The sequence below is a fragment of the Ochotona princeps genome, chromosome 16, assembly GCF_030435755.1.
Source record: "Ochotona princeps isolate mOchPri1 chromosome 16, mOchPri1.hap1, whole genome shotgun sequence".
Taxonomy (NCBI): Eukaryota; Metazoa; Chordata; class Mammalia; order Lagomorpha; family Ochotonidae; genus Ochotona; species Ochotona princeps.
Window position 1 is genome coordinate 216,013 of NC_080847.1, and position 20,413 is coordinate 236,425.

At 54.6% G+C, this 20,413-nt stretch overlaps 1 protein-coding gene across 1 annotated transcript in view; it reads left to right on the forward strand.

Moving 5' to 3' along the window:
- Nucleotides 1-20,413, forward strand: part of FANCA (FA complementation group A) — a 37,070-nt gene that overhangs the window by 16,433 nt on the left and 224 nt on the right. Inside the window, exons 20-41 of the mRNA XM_058674808.1 lie at nt 277-353; nt 1,458-1,571; nt 2,056-2,192; nt 4,592-4,662; nt 4,863-4,959; nt 5,102-5,286; nt 6,805-6,901; nt 8,409-8,582; nt 8,956-9,029; nt 10,197-10,325; nt 12,390-12,474; nt 14,185-14,357; nt 15,770-15,875; nt 16,477-16,536; nt 16,619-16,723; nt 17,277-17,389; nt 18,390-18,531; nt 19,166-19,228; nt 19,393-19,498; nt 19,851-19,926; nt 20,014-20,164; nt 20,254-20,346. Coding sequence (XP_058530791.1) covers nt 277-353; nt 1,458-1,571; nt 2,056-2,192; nt 4,592-4,662; nt 4,863-4,959; nt 5,102-5,286; nt 6,805-6,901; nt 8,409-8,582; nt 8,956-9,029; nt 10,197-10,325; nt 12,390-12,474; nt 14,185-14,357; nt 15,770-15,875; nt 16,477-16,536; nt 16,619-16,723; nt 17,277-17,389; nt 18,390-18,531; nt 19,166-19,228; nt 19,393-19,498; nt 19,851-19,926; nt 20,014-20,164; nt 20,254-20,346 — 2,428 coding nt within the window. The remainder of the gene's footprint in view (nt 1-276; nt 354-1,457; nt 1,572-2,055; nt 2,193-4,591; nt 4,663-4,862; nt 4,960-5,101; nt 5,287-6,804; nt 6,902-8,408; nt 8,583-8,955; nt 9,030-10,196; nt 10,326-12,389; nt 12,475-14,184; nt 14,358-15,769; nt 15,876-16,476; nt 16,537-16,618; nt 16,724-17,276; nt 17,390-18,389; nt 18,532-19,165; nt 19,229-19,392; nt 19,499-19,850; nt 19,927-20,013; nt 20,165-20,253; nt 20,347-20,413) is intronic.

Below are 20,413 nucleotides of genomic sequence, written 5' to 3' on the forward strand. Positions count from 1 at the left end.
ACAGTTAAACCATTGGGCTGAATGCCTGCCCTTGATCTCTTCTTGGTTATACATTTTTATTTATTTTTATTTTATTTTATTTTATTTCTAGAGATTGAAAGTCTGTTACAGTTTCACTTGAAGAGGTCTCTGCTGTTGGTCTCTCTTGTGGTCTGGTCTTTTAGATACTAACGTGTGAGACAGGCATGGTATTGTGTTACTTAGAGTTATTTATGTTTGTGGTTTACTGTCGTTTTCACATCATTATTGAGTTGATTTAATTTTGTCCCAACACAGAGCTGATAAGATCCCCTCCTCTCTTTATGCCAACTACTGCCATGGCTGCCGTGCTGCTGGGGAGAGGCTGCCAGAGGGTAAGGCCAGCGTCAGCCTTGCTGTAAATGCTGTCCATGTGTGATGCTGAGTGTGTCTGTGTCATAGCGCTCAGGCTGCAGTGCAGGGTGCGTGTGAGGGCCAGGGAAGGCCGCAGCTTGGCACTTCCATGAAAGGGTCACCTGTGCACAGACCCACCTCTTCATGCTTTCTTCGTTGTCATGTGTGTCCTGCGACTATCCTCTGTTCAGTTTGGGTTCAGGTGCTCTCAGAGCAGCCAGCCTCGAGGCCCAGCTATTGGTTGACTGTCGTTTGCATTCAGTTCTCCTGGCCTATGGTGCCGGGACTCTGCCGATTGACTGGGCAACTGAGGGAGGCCAAAGCCGAGTGGGCCAGGGGCTCTGGGGTGACTGCTCAGTGCCTGCTGCTCTCTGTTGATGAACTGTGTGCAATTTTAGTTGTTTATGTTTTGTTTGAGGTACAGAGAAATGAACTGCCGGAAAGACTTTGCAACAGTGTGATCTTTGTGTTTCAAAGCCGGGAGCTGAGAATGCAGTCATGGTCTCCCCGTGAGACAGGGACACTGTTGCCTGAGCTATCACTGCTGCCTCCTGGAGCTACAAGTGGGAGCCGAGCAGGACCGGAGCCCAGCCCTCCTGTGTGGGGCAGGCACCGCCCCTGGTGCCTGGACTGCTGTCCATCTTATTTTCTAGTGTGTTTGCCAGAACTGCACCCCTGTTGGATGTAGGAAGTCTGGTTTTGCCTTTGAAAGCGCAGTGTGTTGTCCTTTTTGTAGTGAGCGTGGTATGTTGAAGGTTTGACCTGCAGGCATGTAGTCTACTGTTACAAATGAGTTGAGAATTGGGGAGTATCTCCTGTATATTCATTATTGTCTTCCTTCCAGTTGGTTGTCAGTGGAGTTAGGGATGTGAGATTAAGGAAGGAGTCGCTATCTTCCCTTTACTCTGGCTGGGCTGGGTTTGTATGTTTTTGCGTTTTGTTTGCTTTTCAACTTGGCAGTGATGGATACACAGTCTCTGTTTGCTTAAGCTTGTGTGTAGTTGTTGTCGACTGCACCCAGCATTATGTGTGCAAGGCCTGCTTCTTGAAGATTCCATTGCATGTGTGCCCCATCTTTCACTCAGGTGCAGCTGCTGGAAGGAGGACAGAGCCTGTCTGTGCCGAAGAGCCTCTGGAGTCCCTCCAGGCTGCACTAAGCAAGCTCAGAACCTGCATGGCAGACCCCAGCCAGTATGATGGTGAGCACAGTGCTGTGCCAGGGCTGTGCAGTCGTAGATCTGGGGCTGTGGCAATGGTGTCCTCCCGGTTCTCCGGAGCTTGACGGTGGAACTTGGTGACAGAGATGAAGAGAATGGACCAGATCTGTCTTGCCTCTGACAGCAGTGAGAGGCTTCTCTATGGGGCACTGGCAGAGCCCTGGAAACATCATGCCCAGGAGCGGGTTCTGGGCACACAGACTTGAGATGCTAGATGGTACAGGGCTGTGTTGCCCTCAGCTGGCCCAGTAGGAGGAGTGGATGGCTTGCAGTTCCTTTCTGCCCATGTCATGTGGCAGCAAGGCCTCTGTACAGGCCATCCATCTGGTCCCTGTGCCACCTGCAGTCCAAGGAGAGCCAGCAGCTGCGCTCTCAGCGACCCCCATGCCAGGCTGCAGTTGTAGATCGCTCGCATGTCCTCATGCGCTCTGTGCACCTTGGGCCTCACGGATTTCTCCGTGTGCAGCTGTGTCTGCCCAGGTAGCTGTGGTCTCTGACAGGCTGAGCATTGCCTGGGCATGCAGGGAGGATGACAGCACTGCGGAGGTGACGAAGATTCAGCTCAGCATCCTTGATCCCAGGCTCGAGCCGCACGAGCAGAAGGTGGGTACAAGGCCTGGTGCAATGGCTCAGTAGCTAAATCCTCACCTTGCATGTGCCAGGATCCCATATGGGTGCCAGTTCATGTCCCAGTTGCTCCACTTCCCTTCCGGCTCCCTGCTTGTGGCCTGAGAAAGCAGTCAAGGATGGCCCAAAGCCTTGGGACTCTGTACCTGCCTGGGCCTGGGAGACCCAGAAGAGGCTCCTGGCTTTGGGTGGGTCGGCTTAGCACCATCCCTTACAGCCGTTTGGGGAGTAAAGCAATGGATGGAAGACCTTTCTCTGTCTCCTTCTCTCTGTAAATCTGACCTGCCTTTCCAATAATACTAAACAAATCTTTAAAAAACAAGAAAGTGGCTGCAGGCCCTGGGGTTGCACAGGATGTCCAGTCCCTCTCAGGAAACACGAGAGCTGGGCATCGCTCTGTACTGCCCCAGCGATTTTGTAGGTAAAGAAATGTTTAATTTAAGATTTATTTTGTTTGAAAGGCAGCATTAGAGATCGTGCCCAGATGACTGCAGCAGTCAGGGCTGTGCCTGTCCGAAACCAGGAGCCTGGAGCTGCTTCCATTCTCCCACGTGGGTGTAGGGACCCAAACATTTGGCCCCGTTCTGTTGCTTTCCCAGGGAGCTGGACAGGAAATGAGCAGATGGGACTTGAGACAGCATCCATATGGTATGGCAGTGGCTTTTCTAGCTATGCTACAGTGCCAACCTTGCCAAGGAGATGTTTTATGTCTGTCTTACAACTTTATTTAACTCTCATTCACATTAACAATCTGTAGATTTTTGAAAATCGTGACAGGCACGTAGGTAACCAGAGGACAGAGCTTGTTTGGCGAATCTTCATCCGCGTTACATTTTCTGGACAGTCTCAGGCAGATGCGGGATGGGACGCTCCTTATTCCTTTGGCCCACACAGCTTTGTTGAGCCTCGTATCAATGCACACATCTGGAGTTCCCATTTCTTTCATGACAATCTTCCGATCTCCCTCAGCACCCGAGGAGCTCGCTTCTTGAAGCCCACTCCATGGATGCACTCGTGACTGTTGACGGCGTACTCCTGCGTCACCACCTCGTTGATGGCAGAACGGCCCTTCTTGCCGCCCTTGCAGGAGGCATCTCATAGGGCCCAGGCCGGAAAGGAAGGGAAATGGTTTTGAAATCTTTATTTTCATCTTCCTTCCCTGGACCTTGTTTGCTGCTCCCGCTGACTGGCAGGCTGATGGGTTGCAGTGGAATAGTTGGGTCTGCAGCTGGCGCACCGTTGTGGGATATGAGCTTGAGGTGCAACACCACTGTGCCTGTCCTTCTTGTGTTTTAGACAAGAACAGGTTGTTGGCTGCGTATTTATTATTTATTTATTTATTTTATTTTTATTACAAAGTCAGATATACTGAGAGGAGAGATAGAGAGGAAGTGGAGCAGCCGGGATTAGAACCAGCGGCCATATGGGATCAAGACGAGGACCTTAGCCACTAGGCCATGCTGCTGAGCCCCTTATTTATTTATTTTTAAAAGATTTATTTGAAAGGCAGAGAGATAGAAATCTTCCATCTGCTGGTTCACTTCCCAAATGGTTACAACGGCCAGAGCTGGGCCAGTCTGGAGCCAGGAGCTTCTTCCTAGTCTCTCCTGGGTGCAGGCACACAAGCACTTGGACCATCCTTCATTGTTTTCCCAGGTGCAGTCACCGGGAAGTGGATTGGGAATGGAGCAGCCAGGTCTCCAACCGGCGCTGTGTGGAATGCCTGTTATGGTGCAACATCAGCCCCTAAGCCACTAATTTATTGCAGTATAATTTCGACTTATACTAAGTTAGTTTCAATAGCATGCAGATAACTGGTCCTCTGTATGCTGTTGTAAAATGCCTCTTTACACGTTGTGTACTTACTAATACAGACCTGTTTGCTGTCCAGCAGTGATGGACTTGGTGCACGGAACCGAAGGAATACATGTGGACCACTTACTGATGATCAGTAGCCTGTGTTTATTTTTAAAGATTTATTTTTATTGGAAAGTCAGATAGACAGAGAGGAAGATTTTTCCATCCAGTAATCCACTCCCCAAGCAGCTGCAGTGGACAGAGCCAGTGCAAACAAAGCCAGGAGCTTCCTTCCAGGTCTCCACACAGGTGCAGGGTACCAAGGCATTGGGCCATCCTCCCCTGTTTTCCCAGGCCACAGGCAGGGAGCCAGATGGAAAGTAGGGGTACCAGGATTAGAAATAGCACCCATATGGGATCCCAGTGCATGTGGGGTGAGGACCCTAGCCACTAGGCTACCGTTTTGCGCCCTGTCCCAGGGTTTGTCCAGCCTCTCAGGGCTGTTTGATGCCGAGTAGCCCTCGTTCCCTCTGCACTCTCGCTGCTGTCCTTGCTCACTGCCTTCCCTCTGCTTTCAGATCGTCGACCTCCTGCTGACGTCTTTTTGTCAGAGCCTCATGGCAGCCTCCAGCTTTGCACCACCTGAACGGTAAAAGCTCAGGGTTCTTGTGGCCTGGGTGGTGCCTGGGCTTGCTCCTACTGTGTGGAGCCGGGACCCCATCGAGCTCAGTGTCACCGAGCACAGGACTGGTCACTCTGTGTGCTGGGAAGGCCACCTGGGCCTTTGGCCTCCTGGTCTGAAGGTGCAGGGCCGAGACAGGCCAGTGCTGTGAGCTGCTCTTTCTGCAGGCAGGGCCCTTGGGCTGCCCTCTTTGTGAGGACCCTGTGTGGACGTACGCTGCTGCCTGCTGTGCTCACGCGACTCTGTCAGCTGCTTCGGCACCAGGTGGGCTCCCCCTGCATGTGGGTCACTGTTTAGGGCTCCTGTGCACGCCAGGTTGCCACTGTAGCCTCTGGCTTGTGCCTTGGAGGCCTTTGGGGGATGTGGACTGTCACCAGCCCTACCACCCCATCTTTGTCATTTCTAGGGCCCAAGCCTCAGTGCCCCCCATGTGCTGGGGTTGGCTGCCCTGGCTGCCCACCTCGGTGAGTCCAGGGCTGTGCTTCCAGAGGTAGAGATGGGTGGTGCCCCTGCCAGCAGCCTGCCAGTTCCTGAGTTCTTCAACAGCCTCCTGACCTGCAGCACCAGCGAGTCCCTGCTCTTCTGCCTCAAGTGAGCTGCTGTCCCTGTGCCGGGGTCTCTCAATGAGCTGCTCTCCCTGTGCCAGGATCCCTCTGTCCCTTTTGGTGCAGTATGCCAGGCTCCCTGACAAAATCAGATGAGTCTACTTCCACAGGGGTGGTTTTGTTTGTCGTCTGGTGATTCACTCTAAAAGCCTGTGGCAGTCAGGGTGGGGCCTGGCTAAAGCCGGTGGCCCAGAGCACCTTCGTCGCCTCCTCCTTGTGAGTGGCAAGGACCGGGGCCCGAGCACTCTGATGTGGGTGTGTCCCTAGTCCTATCCTCCGTGGCGGTCATGTCTAGGCTTTTGGTATCTGGTACACCATGACCACTCTGCGTTGTCCATTTCATGATGAGAGCCAGCACGTCTCCTCAGATCCTCTGGGTAGGTGAGCTGCCTAAGTTCCCCCTCCCCGGGCACTGCTGCTTGCCCCTCTCACCTGTCATTGGGTCCCCCTCTCTGCAGGGCACACCCAGAAAGTTGTGGTGGGTATGGAGCACACCAGTGGCCTCCATAGAGGGGCCAGGCCTGGCACCAACCGTCAGGACACAGCCAAAGTTCTGCTATGAAGCTCCTAGGGCCTTGGGCAGTGTGAGTGTGACCTAGCTGGCCATGTGGCCACTCAGTCATTTAGCGCAGTATCTGGACAGAGGTTCCAGTGTGAAGGTGGGGAGGAAGCACCGGAGGCACAGGATGCACAGGTGCTTGGCATGGCTGGGATACAGGGCGGTCAAGCTGCCCTGGGTCTCTGGCTGTTCCACTTCCAGCTTCCTGCTTGTGGCCTGGGAAAGCAGTAGAGGATGGTCCACTCAGATCCCTCTGCACCCACTTGGGAGACTTGGAAGAAGCTCCTGTGTTCAGATTGACCCATTTTTAGCCATTGCTGCCACTTGGGGAGTGAAGCAGAGGGTGGAAGATCTTTCTCCCTGTTTTTCAGTCTCGCTGTAAATTTGCCTTTCCAATAAAAATAAAATTTTTTTTAAGGGGGTGCATGGTAAGTGACACATGCTAGGGCTAACAGTGACTGCCTGAGCAGTTGAATCTTTTTTAATCTTTTTTAAAATAGTAATTTTAGTTTTGATGATGTTTATGTAGTTGAGAAGGATACAAGGCCATATGGACCATCGATTAGGGTGGAGGGGTCTAGGATGGGGGAAAGTGGGTGGGACAACTGCCTCCACTCTCCTTTTCTCTTCCTATATTTAGGAAAAGTGGGGAGAGAAGGGAAAAGGGCCGCTCCCAGCAGGCCAACCACATCAGTATGCGGGAATGTGGGACGGACTCTCGACGTCATCCCAGGGTCCCTGATGTAGAGCGTATTCTGTCCCTGGGTTCGGGCATGTGGCCATCACACAGAGTGGCCGTACTTCCTGACAGGACAGCTTCTCGTCCCGAGTTCTGCTCAGGCCGGCCGCTTAGAGTGAAGTGGGCACAGCCTTGTGGTATTGAGTCTCGACTTTCTTGCTGCATTTGTCATGGCTCACCCGTGTACCTTATAATCTCTATTTCAGATTTTGCACGGCAGCAATTTCTTATTCCTTGTGCAGATTTTCTTCCCAGTCACGTGACACTTTGTACAGCTGTTTATCTCCAGGCCTCATAAAGAAGGTGAGTTTATAACCCTGGGCCTGGGGCACCTCCAGGTCCCTGCCAGTGGCTGCTTTTCCTTTGGATCCCGCATTGAGGGGCTGGAAGATGACAAGCAGGTGTCACCTCTCCTTGGGGAAGCAGCTGCCCTTGTTTGTGTCGTGGAGGTGCTGCCAGGGAGGGGCCTACATCACGTCTCCACCCTGGCCTGGTGTGATTCTCACCCTGCAAGGGCCGGGATCCCATATGGGCGCCAGTTCATGTCCCAGCTGCTCCACTTCCCATCCAGCTCCCTGCCTGTGGCCTGGCAAAGCAGTCGAGGACGGCCCAATGCATTGGGACCCTGCACACGCGTGGGAAGCCCCGAGGAAGCTCTGGGCTCCTGGCTTCAGATAGGCTCAGCTTTGGCTGCTGCAGGCACTTGGGGAGTGAACCAGTGGAAGGAAAATCTTTTTGTGTCTTCTCTCTGTGACTCTGCTTTTCCAATAAAAAGTAGTAATAAAAACGGTGTGTCCATCCCAAGAAAAGTTCTTGTTCCTTTCATCTGGTGAGCAGATGGCATTTATCCAGAGTGATGGAAATCACCAGTGTTCGGAGCAGTTAAAGTCACAGGTTCTTGTTTTTCTAGCTTCATTTGAAAGAGAGAGATATTCCACCTGCTGATTTACTCTCCAAATGGCTGTGATGGTTTAGGTAGGGCCAGGCAGAAGCCAGGATCTTGGGGCTCCCTCTGGGTTTCCCATGTTGGTGGCACGGGCCTAAGCACTTGAGCTGTCGTCTGCTGCCTGCCAGGTGCGTGAGCTGAGGCAGAGTGGCCAGGACTGGCACCAGGACTGGCACCAGCACCGATCTGGGGTGTTCATGTTGCAGCAGCCAGCTTCGCCCACTGTGTCACGATGCTACTTCAGCTGAGTGGCTTTGACAGCCCTGCCCAGACGCCTGAAGTTGCAGTCCGATGCAGGCTGTTACGTTTGAAGAACTTAGTCCCAGGAGCCAAGCTTTCTTGTTTAGTTTCCCATATTTAGAAGAATGGTTCACTACCCAAATGAGAACAATAGCCAGGGCCAGATGAGACCAAAGTGAGAAGCTAAGAGCTTCTTCCTGTCTCCCTTGGGGCTGGGCGGGGCTCCAGCACTTGGTCTGTCTTGTGCTGATGTCCCAGTGCACATGGACAGGGAGCTGGGCCACAAGTGGAGCTGCCATGATCTGCCATGATGGCCTCGTAGACGGTGGCTTAACCCACTCGCCATAATGCTGTCCCAGTGTGGCACTGTCCAGCCTTGCTGGGGGAGAGACAGGCAGCACTGGAGGCCTGCAGACTAGTGCTGTCCTTTGGCTTCTCCTGGCCGGGCCCGGGGGGGAGGGCGGCCCAAGGCCAGCAGTAACCTCTGCAGCCCGTGGGTTCGGCTGTTCTCCCTCTGAGCATGTGGTCCTGCCACAGGCTGTTGTTGCAGCTGTGGTGCTCCGAGAGGGGGTGTGCACACGGGTCCGTCACTGGCTTTGGCCAACGTGTCATTGTCTGTTTCAGTTTCAGTTCACTGTGTTCAGGTTGTTGCCGGAGTCCCGAGTGCCTGTCCCTCCGGAGGACACAGCTGGCCTTCCCTGGAGTGCCCTGCAGCCTCCTGCCCCCTGGCAGAGAGCTGCCCTCTCTCTCTGGAGACAGAGTGGCTTCCAGGAGCTGCTGAAGGAGCAGCAGTTTCGCGTAAGTACCTGACCCTCCCTTGTCACTCCTGGTGCCACTGTGGAAGTGGCTTCCCCATTCCTGCCTCGAGAGGTGAAGAGCATGTCGGGGTGTCCGCCAGGCTCTGTGATGGGGTCCCTGCTGTCCTACAGCATCTCCCCAGGACGTTCCGAGATCTGAAGCACCTGGGCCCAGCATTCCAGCTCAGGCCAGCCTGTGGTGTGAGTGTGTCAGTCGGGCGCTGCTGCTTCCCTGCAGGGCAGCTGTCCCTTGCTGCTCTCTCCGCTCGTGGCCGTTGTTTGGCTCTGACCACGGAGCACAGACCTTACCGTGAGAGGAAACGACAAGCTTTTATGAATGTGACCAGCGTGTAACGTTGCTTTTGTTTTCTCAGTTAACGTACAGAGACTGGTTACAGCTGGAACTAGAAGTCCAACCTGAAACTGATGCTCTCTCAGATCCAGAGAGGTGAGCTGCCTCCTGAAACCTTGGACGGTGTCCTGTCTTAAGGTGTATGTACTTGAAAGAGTGCCAAAGGTCTTCTGCTGCTGGCTCACTCCGAGTGGCTGCCAGTGCCAGCATGGCTGTGAGGGAGGTCCGATGTGCCGTGCCTGGCATGGGGGGTGGGGTGAGGGATGAAGAGGTAGTCACCACAGAACCAGCTCAGGGGAGGGCTGGCGTGCTCTGCCTGTGTCCTTCTGCCTTCCCAGGAGTCAGTCTGCAGGAGATACGTCCAAGAGGGTGACAGAGAGGGCTGAGGGCTGCTGCTCCATCTGTGGAGGCTCATTGCAGCAGTGTGCTTTTTCAGGCTCGCCTCTTCCACCGTACCTGAGTGGGGTGGTTTCATTGCAAAGGCAGAGCAGCAGAGAAACAGAGAGAAGAGATCTCCATCCCCGGTTCTTTCCCCAAGTGGCCACAGTGGCTGGAGCAGGCCAAGGCCAAGAGCCAGAAACTCTACCCTGGACCCAGGGGAAGCAGAGACCCAAGTACTTGAACCATCTGCTGCCCTCCCAGGCACGTTAGAAGAGAGCTGGATCAGAAGGCAGAGTGGAGGGACTCAAATCGGCCCTGAGATAGGGCTGCTGGTGGCTCTCACGGTGGCCTTTGCTTAACCCCTCCAGTCCCTGTGTCTGGGAGATGGCCTGAGATAGTGTGACCAGCAGTGGCCTGGGGAGGCCCTCACGGTGGCTGTTGTTTAGTCCCTCCAGTCCCTGTATCCAGGAGACTGTAGATACCCTCTTGTGCTATGCACATCTCACGTGTATGCTGAATACCCTGGGCACATGATGGGAAGGACCTCCCTGCCCACTTACGTGGTCATTGTCTGCATGAACCGATCTCAGTGTTGCAGGTCACTGTGGATTGTTCCAGCGTACCTATCCAGTGGCTGCTGGTGCTCAGTTCAGGCGTCCAGGGTGACCTGTCAGGCCCAGTCTGTGTGCTGAGCTAGTGGGGAACCATGTGAACAGCGGTTCTTTCTCAAGGTGACCACCTGCCTTGGTCAGTGGGTTGCCCTGAGATCACAGACTGTTGGTTCCAACCCTCCTGCTGCAGCCAGCAGTCCCTGGAGTGGGGTGCGCTGTACCTGTGGGCTGGGGAGCGTCTCTTGGAACTGACCTGTGTCCTTGGTTGCAGACTGGACTTCCACCAGTGGGCCATCTACCAGCACTACCTCCCAGCGCCATCTGCTTTAGGGGGCTGTGACGGAGATCTAGAAGTGGCATGCACTGTTCTGGTCAACGTGCTGATGGACTTCTACCAGAGGTCAGTGGCACCATTGCTTGGGGCACCCTGCTTCTGTGAATGTACTCCTGAACAAAGCCTGTTTCTTCCAGTCGAGTTGTATCACTTCATGCGCACTGGAACAGCATCGTCTAGCTGTCTGAGTTAGGTGTTGGTCGTGTAGAGCTTGTCATGGGGAGGAACTGCTTGAGCGCCAGCCACGGCACGCTGCTGCTCGGGCCCTGTCACCACGGCCTCTGTGTTTACTTGTGTCTGTCAAGTTCTTTCCATAGCGTTTTTATGCTTTTCAGTGTGTAAGTCTTTTTTTATTTTCCATATTGTTTACATTGTTGAGGTGTGGAGGTGTGCTGGCTCATATAAATGTTACGGAGGGTGGGGTGGGACGCTCCTTGCTGTCACACTGGAGAAGGACCCTTGATATTACCTTAGAGAGCCCGACGTGGGACCCATGTTAGGACAGTGCTGCTCGAGTGGTCTCGATGGGTCTGAGATGCTGTTGGTTCATTGCACCTTCTGGGGTCTGTTGGCTGAACAGGTCTACTTCGGTGTAGGCCTACTGGTCTGTGTAGACCTGTGGCTAAGTCTTATGCTTCTGTATACATTTATCGCCACAAAATCTTTTTGGTTCTGTCCTACATGGAATTCAAGCTTTCATTTAATTTCCAGATTACTGATTCCTAATGTGTTAAACTACTGACCGTCTTTCTATAGTGGCTCATTGAACTTGTGATCACGAATAGTTCTTCTTAATTTTAATTTCTCCTGCATTTTTTTAAAGATTTATTTACTTTGGGCCCGGCGGCGTGGCCTAGCGGCTAAAGTCCTCGCCTTGAACGCCCCGGGATCCCATATGGGCGCCGGTTCTAATCCCGGCAGCTCCACTTCCCATCCAGCTCCCTGCTTGTGGCCTGGGAAAGCAGTTGAGGATGGCCCAATGCATTGGGACACTGCACCCTTGTGGGAGACCTGGAAGAGGTTCCTGGTTCCTGGCTTTGGATCGGCGCGCACCGGCCCGTTGCGGCTCACTTGGGGAGTGAAACATCGGATGGAAGATCTTCCTCTCTGTCTCTCCTCCTCTCTGTATATCCGGCTTTCCAATAATAATAAAATCTTAAAAAAAAAAAAAAAAAAAAAAAGATTTATTTACTTTTTTATTGGAAAAGTGGATATACAGAGAAGAGAGACAGGGAGAAAGATCTTCTGTCCCATCTTCCGTTCCATCCCCAAGTGGCCGCAACGGGTAGAGCTGAGCCAATCCAAAGCCAGGAGCCAGGAGCTCTTCTGGGTCTCCCACGGGGGTGCAGGGTCCCAGAGTCTTGGGCCGTCCTCAACTGCATTCCCAGGCCACAGGCTGGGAGCTGGATGGGAAGTGGAGCCACCGGGATTAGAACCTCCGCCCATGTGTGATCCCGGCACGTGCCAGGCGAGGATCTTAATCACTATGCTATCATGCTGGGCCCTCCTGCATTTTTAAGATATATTTATTTGTATTTGAAAGGCAGAGTTACACACAGAGAAGGAGAAACAGGGAGAGAGATCTTCCATTGCTGGTTTGTTCTCCAGATGGTCTCAGTGCTCTGGTTAGGCCAGTCTGAATCCAGGAGCTTCTCTGGGTCCCCCACATGGGTACAGAGACACAAGGACTTGAGCCATTCTCTGCTGCTTTCCCAGCCCATAAGCAGGGCATTGGGAAGTGGAGCAGCTGAGATACAAACCAGTGCCCGTATGGGATGGCAGCACCACAGCAGAGGACCAGTTCCTTCATTTTGTAATTACATTGGAGTTAGAGAGCGGGGAGAGAGATCTTCCTTCTGCTAGATTACTCTGAGGCCACAATGGCTGGGGCTGAGCCAGGCTGAAGCCAGAGTCCAGGAGTTTCTTCCAGGTCTCCCACGTGGGTGTGGGGCCAATTACTTGGACCGTCTTTTGCTGCTGTCCCCAGGAGTAGCAAGGAGCAGCAAGCCTCGAAGCAGGTGCTGCCTTGTACTGATATGGAGACGGTGCGGTCAGGGCCGACACCTCTGGGGACCATGCGGGGACTGGGGGCTGTGGGGCTTCAGGGCTGTAGCTGCATTTCTGTTCCAGCACGGGGATTGCTGAGCGCTCACAGAGTCATGCCCTGGTCTTCGGGGGCCGCACAGGAAATCGGGACCTTCTGTCGAGGTTGCAGGTGAGTGTCACTGTGGCAGAGTGGACCCCACAGCACTTTCCCAAATGCACAGATGTGCTGCTGTGCTGGCTCCGTGTCTAGGAGCAGCTTTGGGTTGCTGTTACTGCCAAGTTGTCTGCTCACACGCTGGGCTGAGGGTCTGCCTGGCCTCGTCTGTGGAGTCCCGAAACTGTGTTGAGGCTCAGCCTCTCGGGTGGCTCTGGTCAGTGGGGCAGATGACCTCTGGCTTCCTGCCACCTGTGTGTGCAACCTGGTTCTGTATACTGAACCTGCCCTTGTTCAGTGTGTTCACACGGGATTCATCTGCCACTCTGGGGGTTGCCTGCGTTCAGAAATGTGGACATGGAGGAGACTGCTTGCCGTAGCGGAGCCACACTGACAAAACATCCCGTGAAACAAGACCCTGGACAAGCGTTCAGTCCTATGTCCGTCGTTCTACCTTTTGGCCTTTCCCTCTTGCACTGCTCCCCACCTCCTCATCCCCGCCCCAGCAGAGCAAGTGCCCTGTTCACTGCTGGATTCTGCCTCCATGAGTTCCTCGTGGCAGGATCCCATGACCACTGGGGGAAATGGAAATGGTGGGTGCACTTTATATATATATATATTCTTAATGGAAAGTCGAGAGAAAGACCTTTCTGCAGGTTCACTTCCCAAACGCCTGCAATGGCTGTATCTCAGCTGATCCAAAGATAGGAGCGAGGAACTTCTTCCAGGTCTTCCACTCAGGTATAAGGTCCCAATACCTTGGGCCGTCCTCTACTGCTTTTCCAGGTCACAAACAGGGAGCTGGATGAGAGACGGAGATACTGGGGTATGAATTGGTGCCCATATGAATTCCAGCGCATGCACGCTGTGGATTCAGCCATTAAGCCATCACACTGGGCCTGGCTCCTTGGAAAGTTAATCTGAAAAATGACCAGAACACAGGATCTGAAGACCTGACTAGAGTTCAGGTGGAGCAGCTGCTGGTATTTAAAACCTGCAGAACTCTAATGTCGCTGAAAACAGTCCCTGGGAATGTTCCAGAATGAAGGGTATATAAGTTAGGGTAGATGCCTACCCAACCCTGGCTGAGCACCCAGGGGCCTGGATCATGACAGGGTGTGGTTGTCATATGGTAGCTGGGGCTGTGGGGTGCTGTGGTGCTGGGGTGAGAGGCCTTAACTATATTGTCTCTGCCTGTGTGCCTATCCATAGGCACAGAGGAGGTTGGTGCTAGCTGTAGGTCATTTAGAATGAGCTTATCCCACAGGACCAGTGTCATGGCAAAGAGTGTAATCTCCAATGCTAGTATTCCATATGGGTGCCAGTTCAAATCTTGGTTGCTCCACTTCCAGTCCAGCTCCCTGGTAACAGCCCATTAATGGCACTAGAGGCTGGCTGAAGTGCTTGGGCCCCAACACCACTGAGGGACGCATGGGAAGCTTCTGGTTCTTGGTTTTAGCCAGGCCCAGCACTGGCCGTTGTTGCCATCTTGGAGGTAAACCAGTGGAGGAAACGGCTCCTTTTTTCTGCCCACCTCTTTCTTTCCTGCTTTCAAATATTATCCCCTTCCCCACACAAAAAAATCTTATGCCACTCTCTTCCACCATAGCCCTACAGAGTCTCCTCTTGCAAACGCCTCCCAGGGCCCTTCAGGACATCCCGTGGGGTTTTCTGCCCATGGGGTTGGGGGCACACTTGGAAATACGCTGCTGTACTCTTTTCCAGGAAATGGCTGTTGACCTGGAGCTGCAGCCAGGCCCCAGCACACCTCACGACCTCGCCCCGGCTCGAGGACACTTCCTCATTGGGGTTTTTCGCAGAAGGCTTCACACCTTAGGGAGTGGTGGGGATGTGGCTGACCGACTGCTGAGAGAGCAAGAGCTGCTTATGTGCAAACGGTAATAGTGCTGGGCCGGGCCTGGCCGGCACCACCCCAGGGCCTGGCCGCCAAGTCCACTTCCATCTGCGCCTGCATGTCTGTCCGCTGTAGTGTCAGCTCCTTGGCGGGGCTCGTGCAGAGCAGGGTTGGAGACTGGGAAGGCGCTGTGGGCCGAACTTTCCTGCTTGGTCCCCGGAGGCCTTTTGTTGAAAGATGTGGTGTGAGGAGCTTGTGTCAGAATAAGGAGACCTGGAGGTTGGGCATTCGACCAGGAGGTGGAGACTCCTGTGTGCCCATCAGCGCATCCACTCGCTCCTGACTTTAGGTTCTGCCCCTACAGACCCTGGGAACAGCAGTGATCTCAGGCTCAGTGACTGGGTTCCTGCCAGCCACGTGGAGACTGAATTTACATTTTCGTTCCCACTTCTTCCCTGGCATCACAGATGTGTGCCGTCTGACTCTCAAATAAATGTTTAAAAAAAAATGTTAGGGGGTCTGGTGTGGAAGATTTGTGGATAAAGTCCTTGACTTGGATGTACTGGAATCCCACATCAGCACCAATTTGTGTCCCAGAAGCCCCACTTCCCATCCAGCTCCCTACTTGTGGCCTGGGAAAGCAGTCAAGGACGGCCCAAAGCCTTGGCCCCTGCACCCGTGTGGGAGACCTGGAAGGAAGTTCTTGGCTCCTGGCTTTGGACTGGCTCAGCTGCAGCCACTTGGGGAGTGAATCAAAGGATGGAATATCTTCCTCTCTGTCTCTCCTCTCTGTATATCTGCCTTTCTAAAAAAAATAAATACATCTTTTTAAAAATTTAAATAAAATTTTCAGGGAAACTGTACTCAAATATACTCACTGCACCCCTCACCCTTTTTATTATTATTATTATTACTATTATTATTTTAAGATTTATTTAATCGTTTTTGGGAAGTCAGATATACAGAGAGGAGGAGAGACAGAGAGGAAGATCTTCCGTCTAATGATTCACTCCCCAAGTGGCTGCAACGGCCAGAACTGAGCCGAGCCTGAGCCAGGAGCCAGGAGTCTCCTCCAGGTCTCCCACGCGGGTGCAGGGTCCCAAGGCTTTGGGCCATCCTCGACTGCTTTCCCAGGACACAGGCAGGGAGCTGGATGTGATGATGGTGCCACAGGTGGAGGTTTAGCTTGCTGTGCCACAGCGCTAGCCCCACTACAGTCCTTCTTGTACCGTGTGGAATGGTTTCTAGTTACACGAGTTACTGCATTCTACCCACTGGAGTACTGTGCACATGGGACAGTCTGCTTTCGGCATCTGTGTATGGAACAGAGACTGGCGTGTGCTCAGTGTAACCTGGGCGGGAACAGCAGCCCCACAGACAGGTGCGGGCTGAGCTCTGATCCAGGAAGGAAGGCGCACCCTGCCTTCCTCGCCGACATGGCCCTCTCTCTCCAAGGGTGCTCCTCCGCCTGCCTCCTTCTGTTCTTGTTGGCAACTTCCAGGCTCAGCAGCCCATCCCACTTGCCTGTGAGGAGTTCTTCCATCTGGTCAACTCGGACCTGGTAGGTGCACCCTCTTAAAGCCCCCTCACCTGGACCTAGCGGCTCCTTCTGCTTCCTGTTCCGTGCCTGAGGGTTAGGGATTGCTGCCCTGGTGCCGCAAGAGCTGACAGCCACACTGCAGCGTTGCCGGGTGCGCCTTGATGTTAACAAACACCAGAGGTGGGAGAGCCCAGCTGGCAGCCATACAGCTGAAGGTCCTCTCTGTATTTTAAAAAATGTATAGATGTGGCTGGTGTTTGAACTTAGGTTCCGTAGCACTTTGAAGGGTAACAATGATTTGCCAAAGCTTTGAAAGTGGCTCTGATCCCTGAGTGGCACATGGAGGCCTTGAGACGCAAACCAGGACAGTGGGGAGTCCTGTGGCCAGCCATGATGTTGCTAGCCTTAGCACACTCGGCTGCTGCCTGCACAGAAGAGCAAATGAAGGGTGCTGTGCTGTGTTTAGGGGAACTGGATGTTGGGGTGCCCGGGGGGTGCTGGTGGCAGCTGCTCTTGTCCTGCCCTAACAGCTGCGACGCTGGGGTGCCCGGGGGTGCTGGTGGCAGCTGCTCTTGTCCTGCCCTAACAGCGGCATAACCAGCTCCTTGGAACTGTTTTACAGAGAAATTTCTGTTGCCATGGAGGCGCCTTGACTCAGGACATCACACTGCACTTTTTCAGGGTAAGCGCTCCGCTTGGCCCTCGTGGCCTCCTCAGAGCCCTCAGGCCACAACTGCTGAGCTCCCCAGCCCCGTCTCTTGCAGGGGCTCCTCCGTGCGTGTGTCCACAGCAGAGACCCCGCCCTGACGGCCAGCCTGACCTTGACGGAGTGCCAAGCCAAGTGCCCCATCCTTCTCACCTCTGCTCTGGTAGGTTCGGCCATCTTCTCGGGCTGAGTGGGGGCTGTTCTTGTCCCACTGTGGCTCTATCCTACTTGGAATTTGAGAAACGGGTGATATAGCGGGCAAGGTTCACCTGGGCCTTACCCACACCCTCGTGTCCCTCCTGGCACTCACCCAGGGGTCTAACTCTTCCCATGTGGGGTGCACCTGTGCACGGACTCCCCTCTTTTTAACAATTTAGCTGTCCTGTCTGTCTCCATTCTAGGGGTGAGGGGGTGGCAGTGGTAGCTGGTCCTGCACCACTTCTCCCACACACTTCCAGGGGAGTGGTCCCTTTCCTGCAGTGGGCACGCCAAGCAGTTTGTGGACAACCAAGTCCAGAGTGGGGACCCTCCCAAGGTTCCTCCCTGAGCAAGGCCTTCTCTTGTGTTGCAAAGTCTGCAGCACCTCATGGCAGGGCCAGAGGGATGCTGTTGAGCCTGAGCCCCACATGTCATCTGCCTTTCCATGGTTGTGGCGGCTGGGGATGTATCTAGTCACAGCCACCCCTAATCTGTTTCCTGGTGGTCTCTTCCCATAGGTGTGGTGGTCAAGCCTGGAGCCTGTGCTGTGTGACCAGTGGAGGAAATCCTTGCAGGACCCGCTGCCCCAGGAGCTGAGGCAGCTGCAGGATGCCCAGCAGTTTGCCAGCAAGTAAGGAAGCCTGGGCAGGGCAGGGCAGGGTCCTGCCTCAGCAGGCTCTGAGAGAGGGGGAGGTGCAGGGGTTCCCAGGGGCCTACGTCTGGCCAGGATGAGGCAGGTTCACAGCCTACCTGGGGAGTCAGCCACACTCCTCTCCCAGGGCTCTGGTCGTGGCCGTGTTCCTTCGTTCCTCCAAAGGGCCAGTCCATGTCAGGTGAGGGGGGTCCTACAGCCAGCTCTGTGCTCCCCAAACCTTCTGTTGTTTCCCTGTGTACTTTTTTTAAAGAGTTATTTATTTTTATTAGAAAGATATAGAGTGGAGGAGAGATAGAGAGGAAGATCTTCTGTCCAATGATTCACTCCCCAAGTGACCACAACGGCCAGAGCTGAGCCGATCCAAAGCCAGGAGCCAAGAACTTCCTCCAGGTCTCCCACATGGGTGCAGGGTCCCAAGGCTTTGGGCCGTCCTTGACTGCTTTCCCAGGCCACAAGCAGGGAGCTGGATGGGAAGAGGGGCTGCTGGGATTAGATGCAGCGCCCATATGGGATCCCGGCGTGTTCAAGGCCAGGAGTTTAGCTACAGTGCTGGGTCCCTCTGTGTAGTTTTTTGAAAGGCAGAGGTCTTCCATCTCCTGACTCATTCCCAGGAGCCTAGAACCCAGTTCAGGTCCTCCCACATGGGTGGCAGGGACCCCAGGACCGGAGCTGGCCCTCTGTTCCCTCCCAGAGGCCATTAGCAGGAAACTGGACCAGAAGTACAGTCAGGACTGTACTGAGTAGCACTGTGACGTGGGGACAAGAGGTGCCCACCGCTGTGTTCCACATTCAATTCAGGTGGCCAGGCTCTCGAGAGCTGGGATGTTGCGCAGTCCGGGCCCCATATCCCCCTTCTCTGAACCATTAGGCCCCTGCCTGCTGCACCCACTTACATGACAACCCAAATGTATAGGGGGCGGGAGGGCAGCATGTCCTGTTGCAGAAGGCCTAAGGGGACATGTTTCTGTTCCCCCAGCTTCCTCTCCCCTGGCCCTACCTCATCTCCACCTGGCCCTGCCTGGCTCTCTGCAGCTGCCCTGCACTTGGCCATCACACGAGTGGGCGAAGAGGACATCGGGAGTCTACTCAAGAAAGTGGGCTGGGAAACGCAAGAGGAGGTAAGACATGAGGTTCTTTGCCCGCGTTTGGAGCCAGGTAACCTTGGTGCACCTGAGGAAGCTGGCAGCTTGGGGCGTGCCCGATCCAGGGTGCAGGTACCTGGGCAGCAGCTTCATGCTGCACATGGGCCACCTTCCTTACCAGGTACTTCTCAAAGCTTGCTTAGTTATTTCCAGGACAAATGCAAGGTTTTGGAAGTACAACTGAGGAAACAGATTTTAGCAGAGTGCAGCACTTCCGCCCAGCTGCTTTCTGCTCATGGCAGTGGCCCTTTGAGCCACAGCCCTACACCTAGTGAAGCATACATCCCGAGAACTCGGAGCAGAGCCAGGCAGGAGAGCCAAGGGGGCGGCTGCTCTTGGTTCCCAGCGTCGCTCTGGACGCTGTAGCTCAGGCCCTACGCTGAGCAGGAGCGTTGCAGACCAGGGATGCTGTGTCCCTGAGAAGGCAGGGTATGCCTGCCCCGAGGCTGCGAGACCCAAGGTTGTCTGTGTGAGGAGCTGTGCTGGTGTCAGGGCCTGCAGGCCCAGGCAGAGACCCCGCTGAAGGGCCTTCTGGCCCCACCTGGGGCTCCAGCTGCAGGCTGTGTACGGGCTGTTGCATGATCTTCACTGAAGGTGTCTTCATTTGCAGCTGCTGGTTCCCCTTTTCTTCTTCTCCTTGCTGGGCCTGCTCTCCTCCCATCTGACCCCAAACGTGAGTTGTCACTCCCTGCCACGACTTGTCTCAGAATCTGGTGGAGCCACTCTGCCCTTTGGACATAGGGGGCCCCTGCACAGGGCACCCTGTGCACTGGGGTGGCGGCCGAGGAAGGTGAGCAGCGTTCAGGTGGGCCTCTCTTTCTTCCCTGTGGGTCACAGGGCACTGCCAACTCCCTGCGGGCTCTGGGTGTCAGTGCAGAGATCCTGGCTTGTCTGCAGCAGAGGGGAATACCCTGGCTGGGACTCTTCCAGTGGACAGAAGCAGGTAAGACCCTGTTGGGGACAGCGTGTAGCTGGACCTTCACGGACATGGCCCGTTGACTGTTATCACACGAGTCCTCATTGGGGCACAGTTCCCAAGCTCAGTTTTCAGTCTATCCCTGGCTAAGCTTGTAGCAGCCAGGGATAAATTCAGTAAGAACTTAGCAGGGCCTGTCATGGCGGGGGGACGGGGGCTGTCACCCACTGAACCCCACCTCCAGGTTGAACTCCTCAGTGGGCTGATGTCATATCCCCCTATGCTGCCGCCCCGCCCCCGCCGAGACCTGCACCATGCCCTCATCCCGGGCAGCCCCCAACACAGAACTGAGGGACTCCCTCTACCCCCAATGTTGCAGAGACTGAGCTGGGACGCCTCCTCCTCTGCACAGCCCCTGAGCAGTACACCAGGCTGCTGCCACTGGCCTTCTACAGGTAAGCCCACCCGCTGGGCTGCAGGAGCTCAGGGAACAGACGCCCTCCCCTGCTGCTGCCAGCTGTCATCCCTTGTCTCTGCCCCAGCCTCCTCCCCTATTTCAAGGAAGCCACCAGGGAGGCTGCCTTCCTGCGCGTGGCTGTTGACATGTATCTGAAGCTGGTCCAGCTCTTTGTGGCCGGGGACAATGGTGCTATAGGAACTCTGGCCCACAGGAGCCTAGAGCTCCAGGACCAGGTAGGCTCCCCCACATAGGGGCTCCGCCTGGCAGCATGGGTGCAGTGGGATTGAGCTCTGACCTACAGTTGCACCTGCACATCCTTCAGGACCATCCTGTACAGGTGGTTACAAGGGCCCGCATGTTCCTGCTGCAGCTCATCCCTCAGTGTCCAGAGGAGAGCTTCACCACTGTGGCAGAGGTGAGACTGGAGCCCCGTGGGGGGAGAGCGACAGGGGCTATTCTCCACAAAATACAGGCTGGCCCCA